The sequence below is a fragment of the Cyprinodon tularosa genome, unplaced genomic scaffold (genome assembly GCF_016077235.1).
Source record: "Cyprinodon tularosa strain WSP-4 unplaced genomic scaffold, ASM1607723v1 ctg69, whole genome shotgun sequence".
Taxonomy (NCBI): Eukaryota; Metazoa; Chordata; class Actinopteri; order Cyprinodontiformes; family Cyprinodontidae; genus Cyprinodon; species Cyprinodon tularosa.
In genome coordinates, this window is record NW_024039440.1 from 1,920,835 (window position 1) to 1,945,531 (window position 24,697).

Here is a 24,697-nt window from a genome sequence, read left to right on the forward strand (position 1 = left end):
TTTCTGGGTTAATACAGAAAAAAAGGACACAATTACTGTACCTCATTTCTGGTAATTACAAGTTGGTAAAAATCTTTAGAAGGCGGTAGACCTAGACCACTAATTTCAAACAGTTGTTTCACCCTCAACGACACCATTTTGGACGCAACTGTAACCATGACAACTAGAAAAGCAATGGGCAAATAAATTAATCAGAGGAGGAACGGGTTTAAAATGCGTTTTGTATAGGTAAAAGGTAAGATAATAGTAATCGCGAGCAGGTAAAAAATATGAATAGAGTTGTATGAAAGGGGGGTCACGACCCAGCGGATTGATACTGTATATTTGTGACAAGGTAATGTTACCAGTGTTTAACGAAATTCGCGTGTGTTTAAAAAACACTCTGTATTCTTCAAAAGTAAACGATTTTTTTAACTGAAAGCCTGCGGCTGTATGCGATGCACTTTTCTCTCGACTCGCATACAGCAGATGAAAATGCATATAGTTCCCTAGCGGATGGATAACGCGGATGTTTATTGCAGTTGTAGGCCGCTCAGCTGATGCAAAGCTATCTGGGTAGAGAGAGAAAAGAGGAGCAGTGCAGTCTGTTACAACTACAACACTGGAACAAATAGGTAACAACAATACTTGAAATGGTAACATTTTCAGTGACATCTCAGTCAGTAGACATTTGAAATGATTCAATGTAGATTCGTATCAGTAGAATTGTGATTCGTTGCCGTAGAATTATCCCGAACCCCCTTCCTGCTTTCCTGTTTTTTGTGTCTAAAATGTATCAGTGGCCATTTCTTTTTTTTTTTTTTTGCAACATAGCGAGGTCGTGCTTCCCTTTTTTTGTTTTTCTGAGTTAATATAGTTGGAGTTAAATGTTTTAAATGCGAAAATCAGAGTTTTATGAAGTGTATTGATACCCTTATTTGTGAATCCCATCCTGTTGAGCTGGCAAAGCGCTAGCCAGTGACAACAAGGGAAGCTCTTATTGATTAGCATACCAAGGTTAGCTGCTACAACGCTCTTGGGTGATTTAACGTCGCTTTAACGTAACCTACGTGACTGTCCCGCGGAGGCTAATTCTGTTTTGATAAGGTTAGTATTTCATAAGTCTGAGAACTTTCATTTTTGATAACAAACAACAACGTATAAACAGATTTTTTCTACTTTGTGAGCTTACCAACGAACGGTCATTGAGGGGAGCTATGTTGCATGGCTAAGCTCATATTAGCTTGCTAATAATTAACTAGCATCGACGTTTGTCAGTTTGGCCCCAATATTAGTATTTTTCGGCTTTTTTTGGTCCTATTTTCTTAAACTCTAACAAAGAGCAGTGTGTTTTGTTAACACGTTTTTGTACAACTTGTTTTCTCTACGCTAGCATTAGCTACAGCCCCGGACATTGCTGCAGTGAGAGGAAACCCTTGGCCTTTAGTAGGATAAGAAAACATCGGTTAGGCTATCATATTTAGTTAAAGGTGACTAGCAGTACAGTTGTACACGACAACTAGTTTGACAGTGTTAATAAGAATGTGTCGTTATATTTGAGTTTTTTTGGCCCTGTCAATCGCGTATTCAGTGTAGTATTTCGCTGCCAAGCATCATAAAGGTAGGTTACCGCATTTTGGTCCATCAAATCTATTTTCGCTGTCTTTAAAATTGTCATCCATACTTGTGTGTCATAATAGCCCGAATACCCACCTAGCTAGCCACATAGCTTTATTAAATCAAACCGCTTTTGAATGACGATCCATCCGATGCTGCCATTTTTTTGGTACCTAGCTTACCTCAAGTAGTTATTTTCTCTTTCGCGAGGCTATCTAGCCAGTGTTTAAATAGTACATTATAATACTTTTACATAACAACTAACAACCGAGATAACCGTTAAAATATACCCATGAGATAAGTGGCTAAATAGGTTGACAGACCGGTACTCAAACTACGCAGTTCAATGCAACAGTGCTACATTAGCCAGAGCAACTTTCATAGTTTAATTTGTTCAGGAGAGCGTTTTTCTTCTTGGGATACTTTACGGATTGTGGATTTCGCAGTTAGGATGTTAACTTTTCTCGGGCAACAATACAAAGCGAGTCGGCTGCTGTCAAAACGTGTGAGATGATGAGGAATGAGTGGCTCGACATGCTAACGTTGCTCGGAGATGCTAAACAACTACGTCAGAAACACGGGCCTTATGGAAATCGTAGGTGCAAAACAGGACACAGTTTTTTACGTTTTATGCATAAAAAAAGAACAAAGATGATATGGCGATTAAAAATGTGAGATACTTGGTGTGAAATGGTAATCACATTACTGGCCAGTGGACATGGCAGTTGTCAGGAGGGCTCAAATAACAAAGACAAGGATGCACTGTCAGTGCAGGCCTAACGTGGCCCTGAGAGCTTGGGGAATGTGGCGTATTTGTCATCAGATTCATTATATCATGTCTTCAGTTACTTAATTTGGCAATACTTGGATGCATTTTCCATAGCCAAAAGCATTTAGATTGTAACATATCATTTTATTTATAAATAATAAATCCAGCAGGATATGTTAATGTGTGCTGTGGACAACATGCCCTAGAAAATATAGCATTTTGGCTTTAATTAAATAATCATTAAATAATTTTATGGTACATTGAAAAAATGTACTAAAGAAATGGGCATGAATAGGGTTTCTACTTGAAGAGTTTCAGTTGATTTAATTAACTTTTGCATCAAAGCAATGTGAATTACAGTGAATGAATCGTTTCTGGTCTTAGATAAAAGCTTTTGATTACATCACCTGTGGTTTTGTGGCTATGAACATAAGGTTTATTTGTTGACAACAGTCCCTTTATCACTAATTGGATTAGTTTTCCTTTTCTTTTCTTTTTTTTTTTAAACAAGCTTACATGCATTTTAATCAAGATGTTTTTTTTATAAAGTAGGGAATCTGAAATAAAAGGGAGCTCTAGCATAATTCTACAAATATGCCTGTTTATTTTACTTCACATTTTTATTTTACTGTTTTCTACTCACTTTGTTTTGTTGTAGTGAATGGTTGTGTCTAGAAAGGGTATGTCCCTTCAGGAGAGAGGTGCCAATGTCCAACCGGCCTAATTCCAATCCAGGGGGGTCACTGCGCCGTTCACAGAGGAACACTGCTGCGGCCCAGCCACAAGACCACACAGTAGCTGGAAGGTAAGTCCTTTTTGTACGTTTTCTGTCTGCTTTCAGAATCTATAAAAATCCCCCATTTTTCTTTTTTCTCATTAAATCTACTGTGAAGAGGGATGTTTAGAGTTTTACTTCAGTGATCACAGTAGAACATTTTACCCAGAAGTGAATGTACTTTTGCTACAAGACATGTCGCTCCTTTTTTTAATGGATGTGATCAAGTCTGGTTTAAGCTGTTTTTGATGTTACTCCAGAGGAGTCGAGTGACTATAGGAATTGGCATTTCTCTCTTTATTAAAATATTTTAGGGATTAATCAACTCTTTCATATGGGCTTTTTCTAGAAACCCACAATGTTCCTTGCTCTTTTAATGTCCAACCTTACAGATTGCAGTCAGAGCAGGTAAAACATAAACCAAATTCCCCACCTGAAAGTAGAAGACCTAATTCTAAGGCTCCCAAAGCCTCTGCCAGCTCAGCCACTGGCCAGTCCAGAGGGCACAGCTCAAGAAGGTACCCCTATTTCCTACTTGGTACATAGTATGTGTGTCTATCAAGGTTTGGGCTACAGTCGTCTGTGTCATGTGTATTTTACACATTTGTTTACAATATTGAATAGGCATATTTTCTATCTGATTTCCTGAATTCCCCAAGACATTGGATATTTCTTTTTCTTTCCAACCTTACAGAAGCGGTCTTACCCTATCCGTGGCTTCGTTTGTGTTACAAGACGACCCAGAGGCTGCAGGAACATCTGAACAGGAACGACCAGGCCACCAGTCAAAGAGTGAGGGCACCCGAGGGCTTAAACGGAGTGAAGCTCTTGACCAAATTAGTGTCCTTGGACCCACCCCTGCCAAGAAGCCCAAATTGGTTCCAACATCCAAAAACAATACCTCAGAGACCAAGAAAGGTCCAGCTAAGTCAAAGAAGAGACAGGCTGCTTCAGAGGCTCCTGCATCGACAGGTCGAAGTCAGAGCAAGAAGAGTGCTGCCTCTCCAGTTCCAAAACGGAAAAAATCTGACTCTTTCCCAGGTCTAAGTAGCACCACTGGGTCTCTACCCAATTGTACCGAAGGCAGAACTGCAAAACCAACCAAGCTGGCGTCTAAATCGGCCGCCTCAGCCAAAGCTGGGTGTAGCAACGTGACAGACTCGTCCTCTTCTGCCTCCTCTTCCTCCTCTTCTTCTACCACAGGCACCAACAGTGCTGCTACGCAAGGCGCTCGTTTGAAGCAGGGAAAAGATCAGACAAAGGCTCGTCGTTCCAGATCAGCATCCAGTCCCTCCCCACGCCGCAGTACACGAGACAAGGAGCAGGCCAAAACTGCCAGCTCTTCAAAATTTGAGTGGGCAACACGCTTTAATCCCAAAGTTAACTTGCCAAAACCCAAACTTTCCTTACCTGGAACTTCCAAAACTGAGACCTCCAAACCTGGGCCATCTGGATTACAAGCGAAACTAGCAAGTAAGTTGTGCAACCGTTTACGTGTGTGTGTTTGTGCTTGCATGGATGGATATGCAACACCTTTTGAATGCTTGGGATTTATATCCAAACCAACTTCACGGTCTCCATTACAAATCCTGACTTTATAATCACTTAAGAATGTTTAATACGCCTCATGAGCTCCAGGATGTTTATAGCACAACATCCATTACTCAAAATAATAAACTAAAGACAAAGAGTTTCTTAAAGCATCACCATATTAATGAATAATAACATTTCTGTGCACCAATGCAGTTTAAAGCAATATCTTATGGTTATGCTTAATGCACACAAAAAAACTTATCTGCATTAAGTTTTCTCCTGCATAGCAGAACCAAATTCATGAAAATATCTGGATGCAAAAAATCTGATTTTACTCTTTCACATCCCTCATTTATCACTTTTCATTGCACGATTTAGGCATGCCCCACAGAGCTCTTCTAAGCTTCAAAGCAGAGCAGAATAGACCATTTTAGATATAAATTAGGACTGGACCTAATGTCTGCCGAGTGCATGGCGGAACAGGATTTCTGTGGCTCCTTGAAAAAGTTTACATTTACACTAATTTTCAGGCCTTAAAATTATTTTAAATAAGTCTTCTTTAATCTCACCCACATGATCCTACCTCCAGTTCTCAGTAGAACGCTCTGTGACATGGAGTCGTACTATATTGAATATATATCTACAACTTCAAACATGCAGGTAGCCAATAATCTTTCATGTTATTGGCTAGGCCATGGGGTGTGATGGTCCATGGCTGGAAACAGAAGTGGTGTTGTAGTCGTGGGGAAATGCAAAGTTAATGGCATTTTACTGTGAAAGGCGTGAGATGGATGACAGCTATCAGTCCATTCTGCTTCTCTATCCCAAACCCACCACTGATGGTGTAATGACCTCCGACTAGTCTTTGGATCGCTACCTACAGACAAGGGGAGGATCTCTGGATCCACCACAAAACACTGCATCGTAAATGTGTCTTAAATTAATTGGAAACCATGAGAAGCAGAATAAATTCAGGGTACAACAGATTTCAACCCAGTTTTAGACTCCAGATATGTTTGAGTAAAACAGGCGCAGTTGCCATCGGCTACAACTCTCAAATTCAGGTTGTCGAAAGGACAGCTGTCAGAGCAGGACCTGCTGTGGAGGGAAGAAAATATATATAAATTAAATATTTTAAATATTGCCTTTTCTACTTGTTAAGCATTATACTTAAGTTTTATAGAATTATCTATTGTTACAATGGATCATTACTGGTCCGTCATCCTTACAGATTTCTCTTCACTGTTCGGCATATAAGTGGTCTACGGATTGGTCGACCTAAATAAATAAATAATAAAGAGGTGTGTTCACGTGGACAGTGGCTGTTCAGTCCAATCAAGTAACACAGAGAGGTGATCATGGCTTGCAGAGGAAGAGTAGAGCTTGAAAAAGAACCTGCATCATTTAAGTCTCATGTATGGAAGTATTTTGGCTTCCATGTCAAATACAGTTATGTTGAAGGAAAGATGGTGGGCAAAACAATGATGGCGCTGTGGCATTAAAAAGCCATGAGAGTAGAAATGTGTATATGAAGAACTGCATTCTACTTGGATGTAAAATAATTGCCATCATGGCTTTGCCAAGCCGCTGCCTTCCTTTGTGAAGCAGGAACAAGACTAATACAAAGTGAATCCAGTAGAACTTTTTTTTGCCTACCTGGAATAGGTGACAATAGCTGAATAAACTTTTAGCTCTCAAAATGATATTGGTACCCAATTTGTTGTTACTCGCCGATACCGATACCACCAATTTAGTGCTGGCCCCATCTGATACTGGTATCAGTATCAGTGCAACTCTAATGGCAACCCAATTGAAGTTGCATCATCTGGGCTTATAAGCACCTGCGACAGGATCAAAGACGAGAGCTGCTAAACAACCGGAGTATTTAAACAGCCTTTAGGGCAGAATCAGACTGAGCTAAAGCTATAACGCTATCTGAAGTTTTATAGCTGCACAATGTATTTTCCGAGCTGTAAGAGAGCGAATTAATTGTAGAAAGATGTTTTTACGTGTAAATTTTTTTCCAAAGCAAATTAAACGAAGTTGCAAAGTGGTTTCAGATGGGTACAAGTTTTACACCTGATATAACATTAAGACAAGAATTCTGGTTTGTCATACAATAGTCTGATAATGCTGCTAATAAAGTTTGGATTTCCGGAAACTGCTGAATGCTAGGATTTCAAAACTGCAGTAAACCATAAAACAAGGTGTGCTGAACTGAAGCACACCTTGTTGTTGTGCACAAATTGCCCCCCAATTCATTGCTGGGGAACCAAAATGTGAGAGAAGCAATTATCTTTCCAGCTACAGACTGACTGTGGGGAAACAGCAATATTTTTACAGAGAAAAAGGATAAAAAAAACTTAAAAAAAAAAAAAAATGTCGCAGAATAAGCACTCTGCTCTAACAGTATTTCCAGTTTTGGATCATTTTGGAGCTGGATCTGTGCTACTTCTGTATGTACTCTTTAACCTAGAATTGTTCACATCTCAGGGAGATTTTTAGTCAAACTTACATTTCTATTAAACACATTTTTTTTATTTCTAATGAAAATGAGGCAGGAAACCCTAATAAAATAGGGAAATGTTCTAACTTGCATGTTTTTGTTTACAGTCTTGTCGTAATTGATGGCAGGCTCTTGCCCCTTCAAGTGGTATTTTGATTTGTTTTTGATGGCCAACAGATCTTTAGGTTCGAAGCCCAAAAGACACTTCAAGGAGACAAAATGTGGGTTTCCTTAAATAACAGAAATATGAAAAGTGATGGCTTTAATCTGCTTAACATAATGTAAATAAAACAGTAGTAGAGCTGTGGCTGCTACTCCCAGGAGATTGAATGCTGCTATCCTTACCCCTGAAATCGACTTAAAACAGATATTTTAGTATTTTTTTTACAGGTGGCACCATCTGTGACTACTGGAGGGAGCAGGTTCATCTATGTGTTTGCATGTCATTTGTCTACATGCCAAGAAGGAACTCTACTATATTGGACAGATGTCTAAGTTTATGAACACATTTAAACCCAGGAACGTATGTTTGCTCTGATTGGTTTACAGGGTTTGGTTTTATAGACACTGATAAAAATCCACAAACCATCTTGGTTATATGTAGACAAAGGATGGACAAGCTTCTGATTTGGGGTCTTAAGTGGGATGCAGAGAGATGCAGATAAACACTTTTATTAATGTCTTTTTGTCAGAGGGTGGCGGGGGGTCATCTTCAACACAAACGGCACAACGACAACACTTCACTTTAGAAAACACAGACCATTACAACTTTATCAAAGCCTCTTTATGCAGTTCGAGAGACAAAGGTACTTTTTTCCCTGGAGTTTTCCCACAATCTTTTGATAGGGATGATATTTATGGGCCTAATCGCACAATGTCTTTAGATGTTTACATTTGTGAACCCTCACCAGCAGGAGCTGCTGCGCACTCTGTCTTTACCGTGTAGTCACAAATTTTTCCAAGTTGTGCCATGCGAAAATTCTGTCCACGCTGAGTGGCGTGGAAGATTGTGCATGAGCAGGGCACTGCTTGCTTCATCCGTGGTTGTACATTAAACAGGGTGCATCCTTGTTTACCCTTAGGGAGAACCAGTCATTCTAGAATAACGAGCCAAGACATTGAAACAGGTTGAATATCTTTCATTTTGAGGTTGGTCTCACTCTTAACAGTCCAACATAGCTGGAATATCTCAAGATTACGATCAGAACTACAACCCATCACCCTTAAAAGTTTTCTGAAGGGGAACATGGGGTCAAAAATCAATTCTTCATAAATGAAGGATTATGAAAATATTGTTAACCTAAGGACAAAATCTTTTGACCCTCCAGATGAACCTTCACAGCCCACCACGGGGTCACGGCATTCACCTTAAAGACCTCTGGTCTAGGCCCTTGTCATGCATAAAAAAAGACTTTGATGGAAACCATTCATTGGACTGTATGTTAAAGCTCATTGTTGTGCTGGAATGTAAACCTCTTCCACCCTCTCAGGTCTTTACCGACCTCTTTAGGATTGTGTTAGGGCTGAAAAAATTAATCGGATTAATTGTGATTAATCGATTATTGAAATAATCCTCAACTAATTTAGTAATCAATGAATCATTAACTGGATTATAAAGACTGTAAAACATGCATTTAGCGCAGTAATTATACCAACATTGTAAAAAAAAAAAAAAAAGAAAAAAATTTGCATCTAAGATTAATGCAAAAATTCTTCTTTCAATATGCTCTATCAGGACTCCTCAAGTGGAAAATGTATTTCACCTTGTTTAATTTTGTAAAAAATCTTTAAGGAACCTTTTGCTATCCGATTATTAATCGAAAAAACAATTGACAGATTAATGAGTTTGTAAAAAAAAATCAGTAGTTGTAGCTCTAGTTTGTTTTAACTCTGCCTTTGACCAACTCTGACCTGATTTCACTGTATTTTACTTTTAAGCTATATTTACTAGTTAAGTGACTTAAAAATAATTGCTCCCCCTGGACATTAATTTGAGGGTACTAAAGAAAGTGGGCTTCAACACAAAGACCATTCTACCCCTAAAAAAATATTTTTTTTAATTGAAGATTATGCAGTACTTTGTGTTTTCCTTCTGCAATAAGTCCAAGTAAAATACATAGATGATTGTGGTTGTTGGAAGTATAAGTAGACAAAAAAAGTAAGAGAAGACAAAACCTAACACCTAGCTGTATGCTGTTCATATGCCTGTCACAAAACAGTATGGGTTAGTAATGAAGTTGGCTTATTTATATCTGAACCCAGGAGCTACTTAAAGAAGGTTATGTCTTTTATATTTCAGCTTGAAATTTAGCAAAGTGTGGTGGTGGGATGAGCCAATACGAGCGCTATTGTGTGTGGAACAGCTGCTTTTCAACGTGTGTAGCTTATATAAGCTCTTCGTCTGTAAATTTCCTGTGTACCTGTAGGAGCAAGTGTCTCTAAAATAATTCACTATTTCCTCCACGTATGAAGCGCTGCTTTCCTCTGTCACACAGAACTAGCAGCTGACTGTACAGTTATAGTTAAGTAAACTTAAGTCAAAAAGTTACAGTTTGACTTTTTGACTTAAGTTTTTTAACATGTAGTTTTTGCATTTCTTCACAGTTGTTGAATTTCAAAGAACATGACGTACTACTGGCATGGCATGGAAATTACTCCAACTTTTTACTGTTGGTGTCATGCGCACTAGACACTGACATTTTTTCGGGAATCCCACGGGTCACGGGATTCCCGTGGGATTCCCGTGGGATGGGAGTCAGTATTAGTAACGATCACGGGATTGGGACGGTACAGGATTAAACATTAACGGGAGCGGGAGCAAACCAATAGTAACTTCCGCTCTGGGTTTTTCACCCGCGCTCAAAAACTACAAGAATGGGAGTGGTGCAGGAGCGGGAGTCATTCTGAATGGGAGCGGGATGGGAGTGGGAGTAATTTCACCAGGAGTGGGACGGGACAGGATTTAGATTTCTACTCTGGCCCGGGATCGGGACGGGACACCATTTTTTTCTGTGGGAGTGGGACAGGACAGGAGTGAAAATCCACTCCCGTGTCAGTCTCTAATGCGCACTGAGGTTATAATTAAATCGTCAGGCAGATGTCTTAAGGAAAGCGAATCGCACTTCTGTTTCAAATGTCATGAAATAGATATGACTTGATACTAAATGGTACAGAAAACTGCGATATTAAGTCAAAATTGATATACAGCCAGCCCAGAACAAAGCACACATTGCATCTTCTACCAGATTCTGTAGAGACTCTGCCTTCTTTCTGCTCCTTCTGTTTTATACTGATGATTACCATAACTGGTAGCTAGACAGCAGCACAAGTTCAGTTATTGCCATGGTGATTCTGTTGGGCTTGGTTACATATATTTCATTATTCAGAAAATGTTAGAATGAAAGTAAATGCTGTTGTTAAAATGTTGACCTTGAAGTTTTATTTTGTTGGTCATTTTTTTAGTGCACTATGTGGAAAATGTCCACCCACATTCAGGAATATAATAATCTGAACAAAATTGTGTACATTGAGAAGGTGGCGGTGGATTGCTTGGGTTAGTTTGGGCTCTAGCTGCTCTAGGTGAGGAACAGAGTAGTGACCCAAGAGAACTCTGTGTCATGGGCTCTGGCCCAATTGGTAAGACCCCTCCTAAGTTGCTTCTCACGTGTTGGACCACCAGCTGACGTGAAGTATGTTTGAGGGTAGGGAAGGACTAACAACCTGCTTCTCTCAGAAAGGGAGAAAAGCTTCATTATTCTTTATCTATTAAGGCAAATATTTTATCCTTTCATCTAATGGTGAGTTTCATTTCCATATTAATTTATAATTACTCTTCTTTTCCTTTTTAATGCATGATAATTTTTGCTCTAACAGGATTATTAAATTAAAATGTTTGCTCCGGTACAGCAGGAAGGTTTTTTATTTTATTTAGTAGAACAGGTTAAAACCTTTGTAAAACTAGCTTAAAAGTTAAAATAATTTAGATTGAGCTGTTCTAAAGGGCAAAGATCGAATAAAAAGCTAAATAAAGTATAACAGATCTGCTTGTGTGCAATTTGTTTGGTCTAAAACTTTGTTAGTCTTTAGTTGTGCAAATCCTTCTGAGTAACAGATCTAGCATGAAGGTTGTTCTGTCATAGGGCCATGGTCGAGTTGCTATTAATAACTCCTTTGGCTGCTGGTATAGGCGTCTAAACACACAGCACAAGTCTTGTGAATAAATAATGTGAGGCGGTGCTCTGTATCTACTTTTGTCCTAAAAACTTTTGACTGACTTTTAATGAAATTTGGATTAGAAATTTGGTTGAATTTCTTTTTTCTCGAATCTACAATCTGTTTAAAGTTTGTTTTTGGTATTTGTTGTCTCCCTTACATGTGCAGGTCTAAAACATACTGTTTTCTGTTTGAATGTGGATGCACAGCTTCCATCTCATCAAATATATTCCTGGGCAAAATGCTATCTTAGTTAAAGGTCTGTCTAAGCAATAAATCTGTTTGTTCTACCTCAGGTTTAAGGAAATCCACAAAGAAGCGTAGCGAGTCTCCTCCAGCAGAGCTCCCCAGTTTTCGGCGGAGCACACGCCAGAAGACCACGGGCTCCTGCGCCAGCACCAGGTAACATATGCATTCATGACTTTTAATCATTGTTAGAAAAATTACAGGACATTATTGGTTGCAAAGTAATAATGAAAATATTTTGTATTCTAAGTTACTAACATTTTGTCCTGTAACAGCAGGAAAAGCCCCTTGCCATTATGCTGTAAGGACATTTTCCTTTAAGTTCAGACATCAACACTACAAAGATTAATTTGACCCATATCTTCTGTAGAGATTCTGCTAATTTCCCTAGTGCTGCTTAGTAAGAAAAATAATATGAACAGCTTAAAAGGAGATTTCAACTTGTAAAGGATTCAGTAAAAGTGTCATTCTGGGCATGTCGTGCTTCATAGAAGTGATTTCACATCTGGTGCTTGGTCCTTATATTTGTCCCAATACATTATATAGCTTAAAGACCACCATCTTCCATGCATCTTGAATGTGTTCACAGTTGTTGTTAAGCGCTGTCCAGTCAAAATCAGATCATTGAGTGAGTGCATGTAGGCCAGGTGTGAGGGTGCTACAGTGTTTCCTGCACTGTTCCTTGTATGCCCACATTTTTATTGTTCTCATTTTCCAGTCGGCGGGGCTCAGGCCTGGGCAAGCGCGGGGCAGCCGACGCTCGCCGACAAGAGAAAATGGCCGATTCCGACAACAACCAAGATGGGGCCAATTCATCAGCTGCTCGCACTGATGAGGCATCCCAAGGAGCTTCAGGTAAAAATGAAAAACCTCTTAAGCCACGGCAAAGTTTTTGACTTTAGACAGAATACACACATAGAGTAGGGAACAACAAAAACACTCTTAACTCTCCTACATACTAGCATATTGTGAGCTGAGCAGAGTCTGTACATGCGTCTCATCATAGTTTCTCATGGAATATACCTTCCCGCACTACCATGGCATCGATGGATGAGTTTGCCTTAAAAACAAGAGAAAATCTTAAGTTTGTGCCTTTTCTCCTTCCACACCTTTCTTCTTCTGAAGCAGAAAGAGGCTGTTAAGCTGCGGGTCGTTATGACTGACTGCTTTGAGCAGTGTGTTGCTGCTAGCTCTCTCCTGGGGAGCCTTGTTGGCTCGTTACATTTAAAACAGTTCAGTACAGATATTTGTTCCTGGCAAGATGTATTTTCCTACAATGTGCTGTAATTAAACACTTTTGGTCACTGAAATATTGCTTTGCACACATTGGTCTGCAGGTTTCCTTGAAAGCGAGATTGTCACAAGATTTGTGAATTCACAAACTCCTCTTGGCAGAAGCCAGCAAATGCATTCTCCTCGATACAGAAATATTTCAGATAAATGAAATGCAGGGATGTGTATGACGTCAACCTGCCAAGCAAAACAAACATGGCCGCGCTGGTTTTAGCTAGAATACCCTCTTTGTGAAAAACGAGCAAAAGGACGCAATCATTGCCTTTGTGGATGAGAAGATGTTTGCGCGAATCCCCCCCAAACAGATTTGGTAAGAGTTAGATTTATCAATTAAATTTGCTAGTTTTGAAATGGACAAAGCTGCTCCTGCTGCTGTGATTGGCTAAAAACTTGACATAGGAGGCAGATCCCTAATCAGCTCAATGGAATTTACTGAATGTCCCTCCCTTTTTTTTTTTTTTTAACTCTTCCTACATTATGCTTCCCAGATCGGTACATGTAGTTCAATTTGAATTCTTTATGGCATTAATTTGGCTTATGCCAGGTCAGTCTACAGGAAATCCACCTGGGGTCTGAGCTGACAATGCAAATATGTGGGAACCTTTATTGTGCCATAGTGGAAGAGTTTTAATAAGATGTTGTGTGTTTTCGTCTTCACAGCTTCAAGCTCAGTTGCCGGAGCAGTGGGCATGACCACTTCTGGTGAGAGCGAGTCTGATGATTCAGAAATGGGAAGGCTTCAAGGTTTGTTCACATTCACTCCCTGGTTTTATCTCACATTGGCTATGAAAGCCAACACCAAAGTCTAATTATGCTAACTCCATGAACCTTGGTCATCCTCATAGCTCTGCTGGAAGCCAGAGGACTCCCACCACATCTTTTTGGCCCCCTGGGACCCCGCATGTCGCAGCTGTTTCACAGGACCATAGGCAGTGGAGCCAGTGAGTACAACCTTCCTACAACCAACATGGTCTGTCAACTTAACTAACTCCTCTTCTTGTTTTAGGTTCCAAGGCCCAGCAGCTACTGCAAGGCCTTCAGGCCACAGGGGATGAATCTCAACAGCTCCAAGCTGCCATTGAGATGTGCCAGCTGTTGGTGATGGGCAATGAAGAAACACTTGGTGGATTTCCTGTCAAAAGTGTGGTGCCTGCTCTGGTAAGTCCTGCCTACTCGTATTATTGGCCTTTTAAAATGTAATGGCATTGGCTACACAAGCTATGATTATTTCTTCTTTTTCAATAAATATTTTTCCACAAATAATACTGTAATATTTAACTAATCTGCTTAGTTTATTACAGTTAATCATTCACTTTCTTTTACAGATTACACTGTTACAGATGGAGCATAATTTTGAAATTGTAAGTATGATTGAGTTTTTTTTTTTTTCTTTTACAATCAATTTATTCTCTAAAACATCTGACTTCCTTGTGCTGCTCTGTGTGTACAGATGAACCATGCATCACGTGCGCTCACTTACATGATGGAGGCGCTTCCACGGTCATCTGCTGTGGTGGTCGATGCTATTCCCGTCTTCCTGGAGAAGGTAAACGCATTACTTCCTGGCTATAGTCACCCGCCTTTGTTTTTATTTTTTTTATAAAGCTCATGGCGTTTCTTATATTGTGTTCTTTACAGCTTCAGGTGATCCAGTTCATAGACGTGGCGGAGCAGGCCCTCACCGCCTTGGAAATGTTGTCAAGGCGACACAGCAAAGCAATCTTGCAGGCTGTAAGTATTATGTACACTTTTTGTTATCTTTTCATTTATCTACTCTGACTTTCTAGGACTCTGATATAATATGTCTTTGCTCTCAGGGCGGGCTCGCTGCCTGCCTCCTCTACCTGGAGTTCTTCAGCATCAATGCCCAGAGGAATGCCTTGGCCATAGCAGCAAACTGCTGCCAGAGCATTACCCCAGACGAGTTCCACTTTGTTGATGATTCTCTCTCACTTTTGACTCAGAGACTCACACATCAGGTGTGTATGCTTTAAATCAAGATAACTGATTGAAACTTGCATTGTTGTTCCAGATGTAATCAGAAGACTTTAATTAATGCTGCCTGTTGTTTACTGGGTCATTTCCTTTGATTTGTCACATTGAAATCCTAAAGGTGCCATGTGTTGACATGTCTCATTCACCTGTGATGTTTTGCTAAATTTTAAGATTTCACCAAATGTCTTTGAATGCAAAAATGGCAACAAACTAGATGTAAAAGCCACTGGTTAAAATGTCTTGATGGTTAAATTAAAATTTGATTAAAATTACGGTCTTAACATGTTCTTTTTAAGCTTTTAGTAAAATCTATTTTCTTTGTCTTTCAGGATAAGAAGTCAGTTGAAAGCACTTGTCTCTGTTTTGCCAGACTGGTAGACAACTTCCAGCATGAAGAGGTCTGTACTTTTATATGTTTGGTTCCAAGTTCCTGAAACTGGTTTGTTTTGTCGGATTTCGGCTAACTGTTTATTTTCTCAATCTGCTTTACTATATAGAACCTGCTGCAGCAGGTGGCATCGCGGGACCTGTTGACCAACATTCAGCAGTTGCTGGTTGTGACCCCTCCTGTTCTCAGCTCGGGGATGTTCATTATGGTTGTGCGCATGCTTTCGCTGATGTGCTCCAACTGCCCGACTCTGGCAGTCCAGCTTATGAAGCAGAGTGAGTAACTTAAACCTGGGGGAGTTCATTCATGGGCTGTTGGTTCTGATACACTGTAAGATTTTGTTTTTACTTGCCTAGTTTGGTTTCAATTTTGTTTTTGGCTGTTTTTGGGGACTACTTCTAACCAGAATATCTGTTGTTCTTTCTGAACAGACATAGCAGAAACTCTGCGTTTCCTCTTGTGTGGCGCATCCAATGGAAGCTGCCAGGAACAAATTGAGCTTGTACCTCGAAGCCCTCAGGAACTTTATGAACTGACCTCCCTCATTTGGTAACAGCTTTTTTTTATTGAATGTTATGGTTCCTAAACTTTAAATACATGAAATGATAAACAATTAGCATTATTAAAGATGCAATGTGAGAAAATATTCACATTTACTTTATTTATCTTTCCTATAACTTCACAAAGCCTCTCGACTTTACATGGATAAGTAAAGGTCCCACTGATTTTATTACAATTTTAAAGTGTTCAAAGACTTCTAATGCCTCAAAATATGTTTTACCATGACCATAAGTGAAAATGGTTACAAAAGTGACCGTTTCCCCATACAGGCATATTGCCTCCATGCTGACGACCCGTTTCAGGTTGTCAGACAGGCTCTACTTAAGATATTTCTTGATTCTGTAAGTTTTTGCTTTAGGCTTGTAGCTAGTTAAATCACTTTTAGCTTTCTAAAATTGTGGCTAATCAGTTGCTTCTAGACTTAAGGTCAGTTGATTCTAGATTTAAGCTCCGGTGCATCAGTATACAGAGAGAAAAAAATCAAATGAAGGCAAATACGTCTTGGCTACAAATCCTTCCCAATGAATTAAAGGATTCATAGCCATTTATCATAAATGGTTAATGGCACCAAGGCTGAGCAAATTACTTTCTTACCTAAAAACAGTTTCATTTATGCATTTTTAAGAACCTTTTTTCTCTCATTGAAACCAAAATAAGAAAATGTTTTTATATTTACTTAAGTGTTCTTTGTCTGATATTAAGAACTTATACTACTAAAATATATATATAGGTAAGAAAATATCCTCCAGCACTGTGGACACAATCACTTGCATTTGCTGTCAAGTTTTTAAACCCAAAGTGTTGAGGAAGAAAAGCTAAAATATTCCACTTATTCCTGTTCCCATACAGTGAGCTGATGCCCTGCCTCCCCAGAGAGGGCATCTTTGCAGTTGATGCCATGCTAAAGAAAGGCAGTGCCCAAACAACAGAGGGCGCAATCTGGCAGTGGAGGGATGACCGGGGCTTGTGGCATCCTTACAACCGCATCGACAGCCGCATTATTGAGGTGAGAATATCCTTTAAAATTTAACTTTACGAAGGAGTTTGAGCATCGGGCAAAGGTTTTTTTCTGCAGTAATGTGGGGTTTTCTATGTAATGCTGATGATGTGTGTATATACATATTTTTTTTTTTTCTGTAGACGGCCCACCAGAACGGAGAAGACGAAATAAGTCTGTCCACGCTGGGCCGCGTGTACACAATTGACTTCAACTCTATGCAGCAGATCAATGAAGACACAGGTACAGCGCGTGGTATCCAGAGGAAGCCTAACCCTCTTGCCAATCCCAACACGGGTAATTACAGCCCTTTTTACTTCTTTGACTATTATTTTGGTGTATAATGAACATTTGAGTGGACGAGTTCACAGCATCACATGCCTTAATAAAAATCTGTATATACTGTCTGTTTATATGCTTTTATTTTACAAAAGCGGTCTGTTTAACGTCTTTGATTTTTATTTGCAAGCAGATAGCTTTTTCTCAGTTAACCATTGAAAGCAAGTTCTTTAGCTCAGATGGTTTAAATTCAATTGAGCTTGACATTGTCTTATTTTTGTAAACTAGTCAATGATTTACACTGTGGAGCCTTTAGACACCATGTATATAAAACGTCTATGCACCAGTTGCTAAGCAGTTTCACTCAAATTTAAATTTCCACATTTAATTATATTAAATAAACTAAAACCTTTGCTCTCTTAGTTCCTTACCAGATTAAGGGGCGAAAATAATTCTAGAAATTCAACACAATCAGATTAGTAGCAAAGATGTGCATCATGTTAGCATTTAAATGCTCTATGGCTGTGTGGTGGATCTGCCTCTGTTGTTGCCCACCTGTTTATCTCATGGAAGCAGTTTATGGAGTGTGTGTCAGGAGTTCCATCATTCATCTCTTTCATGACTAAAAGATGTATTTAAATGTTTGGAGGGAACCTCGAAAGACCTTCGATCAAGATTAGAAATTCTGTCCTGAATATCATTATTTAATGTCCTTTAAAAAAAAATAATTTTTTTTTAGGGAGTCACCAAGAGGTCCGTCGAGAAGACGCCAGAGCCCAGCTGATGAAGGAGGACCCTGAGCTTGCTAAGTGCTTTATAAAAACACTGTTTGGGGTCTTGTATGAGGTGTACAGCTCATCAGCTGGCCCTGCTGTCAGACACAAGTGCCTTAGAGCCATCCTCAGGATCATCTACTTTGCTGACGCTGAGCTGCTGAAGGATGTGCTGAGGAACCATGCTGTGTCCAGGTAAAAATGCTAAAATAGGATAGGAAACTTTTCAACTGATCTGAATCGAGAGTAAATTGACTCATTTTATTTGTTTCCCCATCCAGTCATATTGCCTCCATGCTGTCAAGCCAGGACCTGAAGATCGTGGTTGGTTCTCTGCAGATGGCAGAGATCCTCATGCAGAAGCTGCCTGATGTCTTCAGTGTCTATTTTAGAAGAGAAGGTACTGATGAGTGGTGCCAGTACAAACTTATGGACCCTTAAAAAAAATGCTTTATCACTGAAAGTTTTCAACTAAAAAATGAACAGCAGAATTCCTGTGATGCTGAGATTATGCTTTTTCCAGCTCACTATCATATGAATTATGGGTATTTATGATTCCTGGTTTGAGATAAAAGGTCTAATTAGTGTTTCTACAGTAGAACATATTTTTTATAAAGCAGAATGCACTCGATGTCATTGTTTTTGCACAGTTTGAAAGCAGCTTGTTTTGTTATGCATTTTCATTCCTGGATGTCTCCTAATTTACCTTTCCCAGTTTGATTGCTGCAGTCTGCATATGTATCAGTTCTGACAGTTTTTTTTTTTTTTGTTTCTACTCTCCCAGGTGTAATGCACCAAGTAAAGAACCTCGCTGAGTCTGAGAGCTTTCTTGTCACCAGTCCCCCAAAGGCCTGCTCTAGTGGCACCGCCAGCCACTGCACCACAACAATCACTAGTGTATCCACAACATCAGCTAACATTGCAGCCCCTGACCTGGGCTCCCCCAGCTTTCAGCACAGCATGGAAGACTCCCTGGACCTCAGTCCACAGGGGTGAGTTTTAATTGTCATGAAACACACTCATAAAATCAAACAAGCTTAACAGAAATATGCTTATTCTTAATGCTCATTTTGTGTCAGTAATTATTGTTTTTATACTTGGGAGGGAATTTAAAATGATTTTCTTTCCCATTAAGGCGGTTAAGTGATGTCCTAAAGAGAAAACGACTTCCAAAAAGAGGACCCCGAAGGCCCAAGTACTCTCCACCAAGAGATGACGATAAAGCAGACAATCAGGGTAAGTGTTGAAGTAGCACTATGTGGCCTTTTTAAAAATTCTGTGTCTGAAAAGGAAAACACATTTGATGATATTTGCATAACTGGTAGTCTTCTTTGCAGCCAAGAGCCCCACCAGTACTCAGTCACCCAAGTCATCCTTCTTGGCTAGCCTCAACCCTAAGACCTGGGGGAAGCTGGGTGCTCAAACTAATAACGCCAACTCTGAGCCATCACGCACAGCAGGAGTTAGCGGACTAGCAAGAGCGCCTCCCAAAGACTCGATTTCAAATAACAGGTACTGTGATATCTTCCTGATAGGCATTCATTTGGAAGGATCTCTGGTTGCTGTTCTGACATGTTTTACTATTCTTTTTTTTTAATGCTGTAGAGACAAAATCAAAGCCTGGATTAAAGAGCAGGCAAGTAAATTTGTGGAGCGCTACTTCAACTCTGAGAATGTGGACGGCAGCAACCCCGCTCTGAATGTTCTCCAGAGACTTTGCACGGCCACCGAGCAGCTGAACCTGCAGGTAAAACATTCACCATTGATGAACACAAAGCCTAGGCAACAAATACCCTACTCATTAAAAGTTCAAACTGATATTTCACACATCAATTATTTTTTTTAAATAATGTAAATGGGAAGAAATTAAAATATATATATATTCAATTCTTACCTTACAAATTTAACACAAGATTTCATGGAAAAACAACTGGCATAAAAATGCTAAAGCTGCTATTGATCTGTGAATGCTGCCATCCTCACAACCCCAGGCATGTTTAAAATGCAAGATGTGTTAAATTAGTTTTTCAGATGATTGTAAAATCTCTACGACAAATGTGAGAGTTCAGAAAATGGTGCAGGAAAAACTACATGGAGACAAAAATGTATGAAAGTATGATGTGATCTGGAGTTATTTAGATGGGCTATTATCAGCTGTGAAGATGTATAGATGTTTAATAAGTTCTAACACTTCATGATCCTTATGGTGAGGCGTAACGTCTCCCAGCTAGAAGAATATACTTAATATTTCTCACCATCTTCTGCTGTTTTACAGGCGGATGGTGGCCTGGAGTGCCTGGTGGAGATCTCCAACATTGTATCAGAGTCTGATGTGTCGTCTTTTGAGATCCAGCACAGCGGCTTGGTGAAGCAGCTGTTACTCTATCTTACCTCCAACACAGACAGAGACCTGCTCAGTCGGGACGTGCGACTCAGGAGGTTCCTCAACGTCTTTGCTGGTTGTCCGGTGAGAATCTTATAGAAATATGCAGGATGCCATCATCTAGAAATTCTTGATTTGATGTACGATGACCGTATCCTCTTCTAAATTTGTTCTAAATAGTCTTTCAAGAAAGTGGAAAGCCTACATAGGCATTAAAGGGTTTGTGACCTGCGTCCTGTTTGATATCATGCAGTTTCTGTATATTTTATCATGTTTTTTGTGGCTTCCAGGTTCCTGGCATAGATCCTTTAGGTCGTCTGGATCCCACAAACAGCTCGGCGTACCTGGCTCTTGTGCATAAGATGAACAGCTGTCTGAGCCAGATGGAGCAGTTCCCCGTCAAGGTGCACGACTTTCCCAGTGGCAACGGCAATGGCAGCAGGTCAGTGACTCTGCACAAATCTTTGCTTTTGAGAGTTAGAAGGTGCTCCATCTGGCCTGTTACATGTGATTAAATGTTTTTGTCTTATCAGAGGGTCTCAGGCGCTGAAGTTCTTCAACACACATCAGCTGAAGTGTCAGCTGCAAAGACACCCAGACTGCACCAATGTTAAACAGTGGAAAGGGGGCCCTGTGAAGATTGACCCTCTGGCTCTGGTGCAAGCAATCGAGAGATATCTAGTGGTTAGAGGTGAGAAGCATGTCCTTGTTTTTTTTGTTGTTGTTTTTTTAAGACACTACATGGTTTAAATAAATTTGAACCAGGGTCATATGTTTAAATTGATTCCTCATTGATAATCTTTTTGTCTCTAGGTTACGGCCGAATCAGGGAAGAAGATGAGGACAGTGATGATGACGGTTCGGATGATGAAATAGATGAATCACTGGTACATTATTGCATCTTTCTGTTTAAAAATCTACTGTTTAAATAATCTTCAGATTTTGCCTTAAAAGACAGCTGCTGTTAACGCTTTGATAATCGTTGCTCACTCAGGCGGCCCAGTTCCTAAATTCTGGCAGCGTGCGTCACAGACTACAGTTCTACATCGGTGACCACCTGCTACCATACAACATGACGGTGTACCAGGCTGTACGGCAATACAGTCTTCATTCGGAGGAAGAAAGGGAGTCCACGGATGATGAAGCCAATCCACTTGGCAGGGCTGGAATCTGGACCAAAACGCACACAATATGGTAAATTTCCATGAACCATGTTTATTGCTTTGTTTGTTAGAGGGATGATTTGAAAAAAAAGGAAGGGAAGTATGAAAAAGTCTGAACTTGTTTTTTTTTTATATGGTTTTTATCTTAAGATAAACTGTATTCATAGCAGTGTTAGGTAAGGTACTTACCTAAAAGTTTTTGGTCCTAAAAGTGTGAAGCTTAATATGTTTTAATCAAAGTCTTTTTGAGTCCTTATGTTTCATCTTGTTGTTTCGCAGGTATAAGCCTGTGAGAGAAGACGAAGAAGGAAGTAAGGATGCAGTAGGTGGAAAGAGAGGCCGCGCCCAGACCGCTCCCACTAAAACCTCACCACGCAACGCCAAGAAACAGGATGAGCTGTGGCATGGTGAGAATCAAGGTTATCCCCACTTCTACAATAAGTTTTCAGAAACATGAAACATTTCAGTAGTTTTATAACTGCAAAGCATTGCAGGAAATCACAGGGACAAGGTATGTCTGTCGTTTACAAGAAATCTTCTTCTGTGGTAGAGACAAGCATCTAATAGCAGCCACTACTGAGCTATTTTCTATGCTGTGTGAATTAATATGAAAATCATCCAAACAGCAGTTCCTTTTGCATCACATAACCTTGATGAGTTTTACCCTCACTGATGTTTAATCCAAACTCCAATCAGGTCACACCTAGACTGCTTTTCCTAACTAAACATGTATGAATTATCCATAAAAACAAAAACAAATGACTTTGTGTTCATTAACTTTGGTGTTTGTGTTTTTTTTTTCTCCTACAAATAGAATAAAGGGTTCTCAGATCACAGAATCGGTCATTTAAAAATAATCCAGGTTACATAAAATTAAGCGTATTGTTTTTGAACTGATCCAGGGAGCGGACAAATTTTATATTGATTTTGAATTCAGGATTTTTAAGTCATTTTAATTTCCTGTTCATTAATTTGATTTTAGTTATAATGTAGAAGTGAAGAGGAGAATTCACTGGAGTGGGATTAAAAGGAAAAAAAATGATTCTGGGAACAGTATTGACCCACTGAAAACAAGCATGGATAAAAATGATTGACCAATTAGAACAATAAAAGACTGCTAAAATAATCACTGTATCAGTGGCTTTATGTAACTGCTGGCAGATTGAGCTCTTTAGCTTGTTGTATGTTCTTTCTAACTGCATGTATGGATTGTTCTATTTTCTCAGACGGAGTCTGCCCCAGTGTCGCCAATCCTTTGGAAACATACCTCACTACAGAGCCACCGGAGACCATAACCTTCGATGACCCCTCTTTAGATGTCACCCTGCTGCTGAGGATCCTACACTCCATCAGTAGATTCTGGTTCTACTTATATGATGTAGGTCTCCTTCAGCATCATAAATTGATGACTTCAACTGCAAATCCTTTCTTAATTACACACAGAGATGATGACTGATTTATATAAAATCTTTAGTTAAAGGTTGCTGCTTCTGATTAGATTGTTGTATTGAATCATTACCTCATTCATGTTTCCTTTTTTTTTCCTTAGAATGCTGCATGTAAGGAAATTATTTCGAACTCGGAGTTCATTAATAGTAAACTGACTGCCAAAGCCAATCGTCAGCTACAAGACCCCCTGGTCATCATGACTGGGAACATCCCCACCTGGCTTATCGAGCTGGGAAAGACCTGGTAAGTACTTTCCACTGCTCAGTATAGCAATACATCAATATAAGGAGAGTGAAAATGACTTCTCACCGCCCCATAATTTTCTCCACCTCTACAGCCCCTTCTTCTTCCCCTTCGACACTCGGCAGATGTTATTTTATGTCACTGCCTTTGATCGAGACAGAGCAATGCAACGCCTGCTGGACACAAACCCCGAGATCAATCAGTCAGATTCTCAGGACAGCAGAGTCGCTCCACGTCTCGATAGGAAAAAGGTGGGTTTGGCCTGATCAAACCATGAAGTTAGACATACACCAGTCCATCAACCAGTGATTGGGACTGGCTCATTTCCCACAATCTTAGACTGACTGGTGGGACAAACACACACACAAAAATAAGATTTTCCTTTTTTTCTGCCTTTCTTTTAATGAAATACTAAGACCTTCATACCACATCATACCTATACTTTAATTAACCTTTTAAATATAAAGTGAGATGAGGGTTGGGGAAACTAGGATTGATGCGTAAATGTAGGTTTTCATTTAATTGAACATTCTTTTGGAATGTAAAGATTTTTTATTTATTTAAATTTGATTTATCATATTGGTAGACTAACATCAATAATCTGCGATTTCCTGAAGAAACTGATTTTTTTTCTTGTTTCATAAGGATCCTTGCATAACATCAAGAGCCAAACCTTTTTTACAAGTTATACTATATATATATATATATATATATATATATATATATATATATATATATATATATATATATATATATATATATATATATATATATATATATATATATAATGACAAATTGGCTACTGGAACAAGACATAGATGGACTAGAGCAGAAAACTTGGTACTGATGAAATGCTACTATACAAGCATGCCCAGTGAGAGAGGTTACATGCAGAGACTATGGGAATTATGGCAGCTCCAACAACCATTGTCATCATTGACAAAGAAACAACTACTAACACAGTGTTCCAACATCCGCAAACGGCAGCTCCTTTCACAGCTAGAAATTGACGAGGTACAACTGACATGCTGCGGCAAGGGGGAGTTAGGACAACAGGTCAGTAGGGAAATATCATCACTCCAACACACAGAGATTGGGTCCCCAGCCCCAACTACAACAGGCCCACTAAACGTAAGGGCAGCTGACCTGCGACAGCAGATCATAACGAAACTGGATCCCCTAGTACGACGACCAAGACTGCCAAGGCTAAGTGACAGAGTACCCTCTGAAAGCCTTCTAGAAGATGTAAATGCAGCACTACATACTATCCCTACTAAGGACATAACTGAAACCAATGAGCTGACCTACGCCACAGCTACAGTGATCCTAGAGATGCTTGGCTATAAGATAAACACCACAGGCCACAAAGCAGAGCCCCCATGGAGAAGAAGGCTGGAAGCCAGGATCAAGGCAACACGAAGAGAGGTTAGTCAGCTCTCAGACCTGCAGAAAGGTGTAGGGAAGAGGTTACCTAAGTACAACAAGCTGTCGATTCCTGAGGCTCTGGAAACTGCCAAACAAAGACTCGCCGCCCTG

The 24,697-nt window shown here is 39.7% G+C and overlaps 1 protein-coding gene across 8 annotated transcripts in view; it reads left to right on the forward strand.

The window, feature by feature from the left end:
- The first annotated feature begins 464 nt into the window (after positions 1-464).
- trip12 (thyroid hormone receptor interactor 12) overlaps positions 465-24,697 on the forward strand; it is a 36,952-nt gene continuing 12,719 nt past the window's right edge. The window contains exons 1-33 of one of the 8 annotated variants that reach the window (XM_038268004.1): positions 465-614; positions 3,024-3,170; positions 3,533-3,658; positions 3,835-4,613; positions 11,688-11,793; positions 12,356-12,492; positions 13,591-13,674; positions 13,776-13,871; positions 13,937-14,088; positions 14,256-14,291; positions 14,381-14,476; positions 14,569-14,661; positions 14,748-14,909; positions 15,255-15,323; positions 15,423-15,588; positions 15,745-15,862; positions 16,724-16,880; positions 17,015-17,168; positions 17,890-18,118; positions 18,205-18,323; positions 18,708-18,915; positions 19,059-19,159; positions 19,249-19,435; positions 19,529-19,670; positions 20,199-20,390; positions 20,597-20,748; positions 20,840-20,997; positions 21,120-21,193; positions 21,301-21,500; positions 21,749-21,888; positions 22,696-22,847; positions 23,019-23,161; positions 23,256-23,412. In XM_038268004.1, the coding sequence (XP_038123932.1) occupies positions 3,073-3,170; positions 3,533-3,658; positions 3,835-4,613; positions 11,688-11,793; positions 12,356-12,492; positions 13,591-13,674; positions 13,776-13,871; positions 13,937-14,088; positions 14,256-14,291; positions 14,381-14,476; positions 14,569-14,661; positions 14,748-14,909; positions 15,255-15,323; positions 15,423-15,588; positions 15,745-15,862; positions 16,724-16,880; positions 17,015-17,168; positions 17,890-18,118; positions 18,205-18,323; positions 18,708-18,915; positions 19,059-19,159; positions 19,249-19,435; positions 19,529-19,670; positions 20,199-20,390; positions 20,597-20,748; positions 20,840-20,997; positions 21,120-21,193; positions 21,301-21,500; positions 21,749-21,888; positions 22,696-22,847; positions 23,019-23,161; positions 23,256-23,412 (4,983 nt within the window). In that variant the 5' untranslated portion in view covers positions 465-614; positions 3,024-3,072. Of the gene's footprint in view, positions 615-914; positions 1,087-3,023; positions 3,171-3,532; positions 3,659-3,834; positions 4,614-11,687; positions 11,794-12,355; positions 12,493-13,590; positions 13,675-13,775; positions 13,872-13,936; positions 14,089-14,255; positions 14,292-14,380; positions 14,477-14,568; positions 14,662-14,747; positions 14,910-15,254; positions 15,324-15,422; positions 15,589-15,744; positions 15,863-16,723; positions 16,881-17,014; positions 17,169-17,889; positions 18,119-18,204; positions 18,324-18,707; positions 18,916-19,058; positions 19,160-19,248; positions 19,436-19,528; positions 19,671-20,198; positions 20,391-20,596; positions 20,749-20,839; positions 20,998-21,119; positions 21,194-21,300; positions 21,501-21,748; positions 21,889-22,695; positions 22,848-23,018; positions 23,162-23,255; positions 23,413-24,697 lie in introns of those variants that run through there. The other 7 variants (XM_038268006.1, XM_038268007.1, XM_038268008.1 and 4 more) reach the window with 7 other exon arrangements.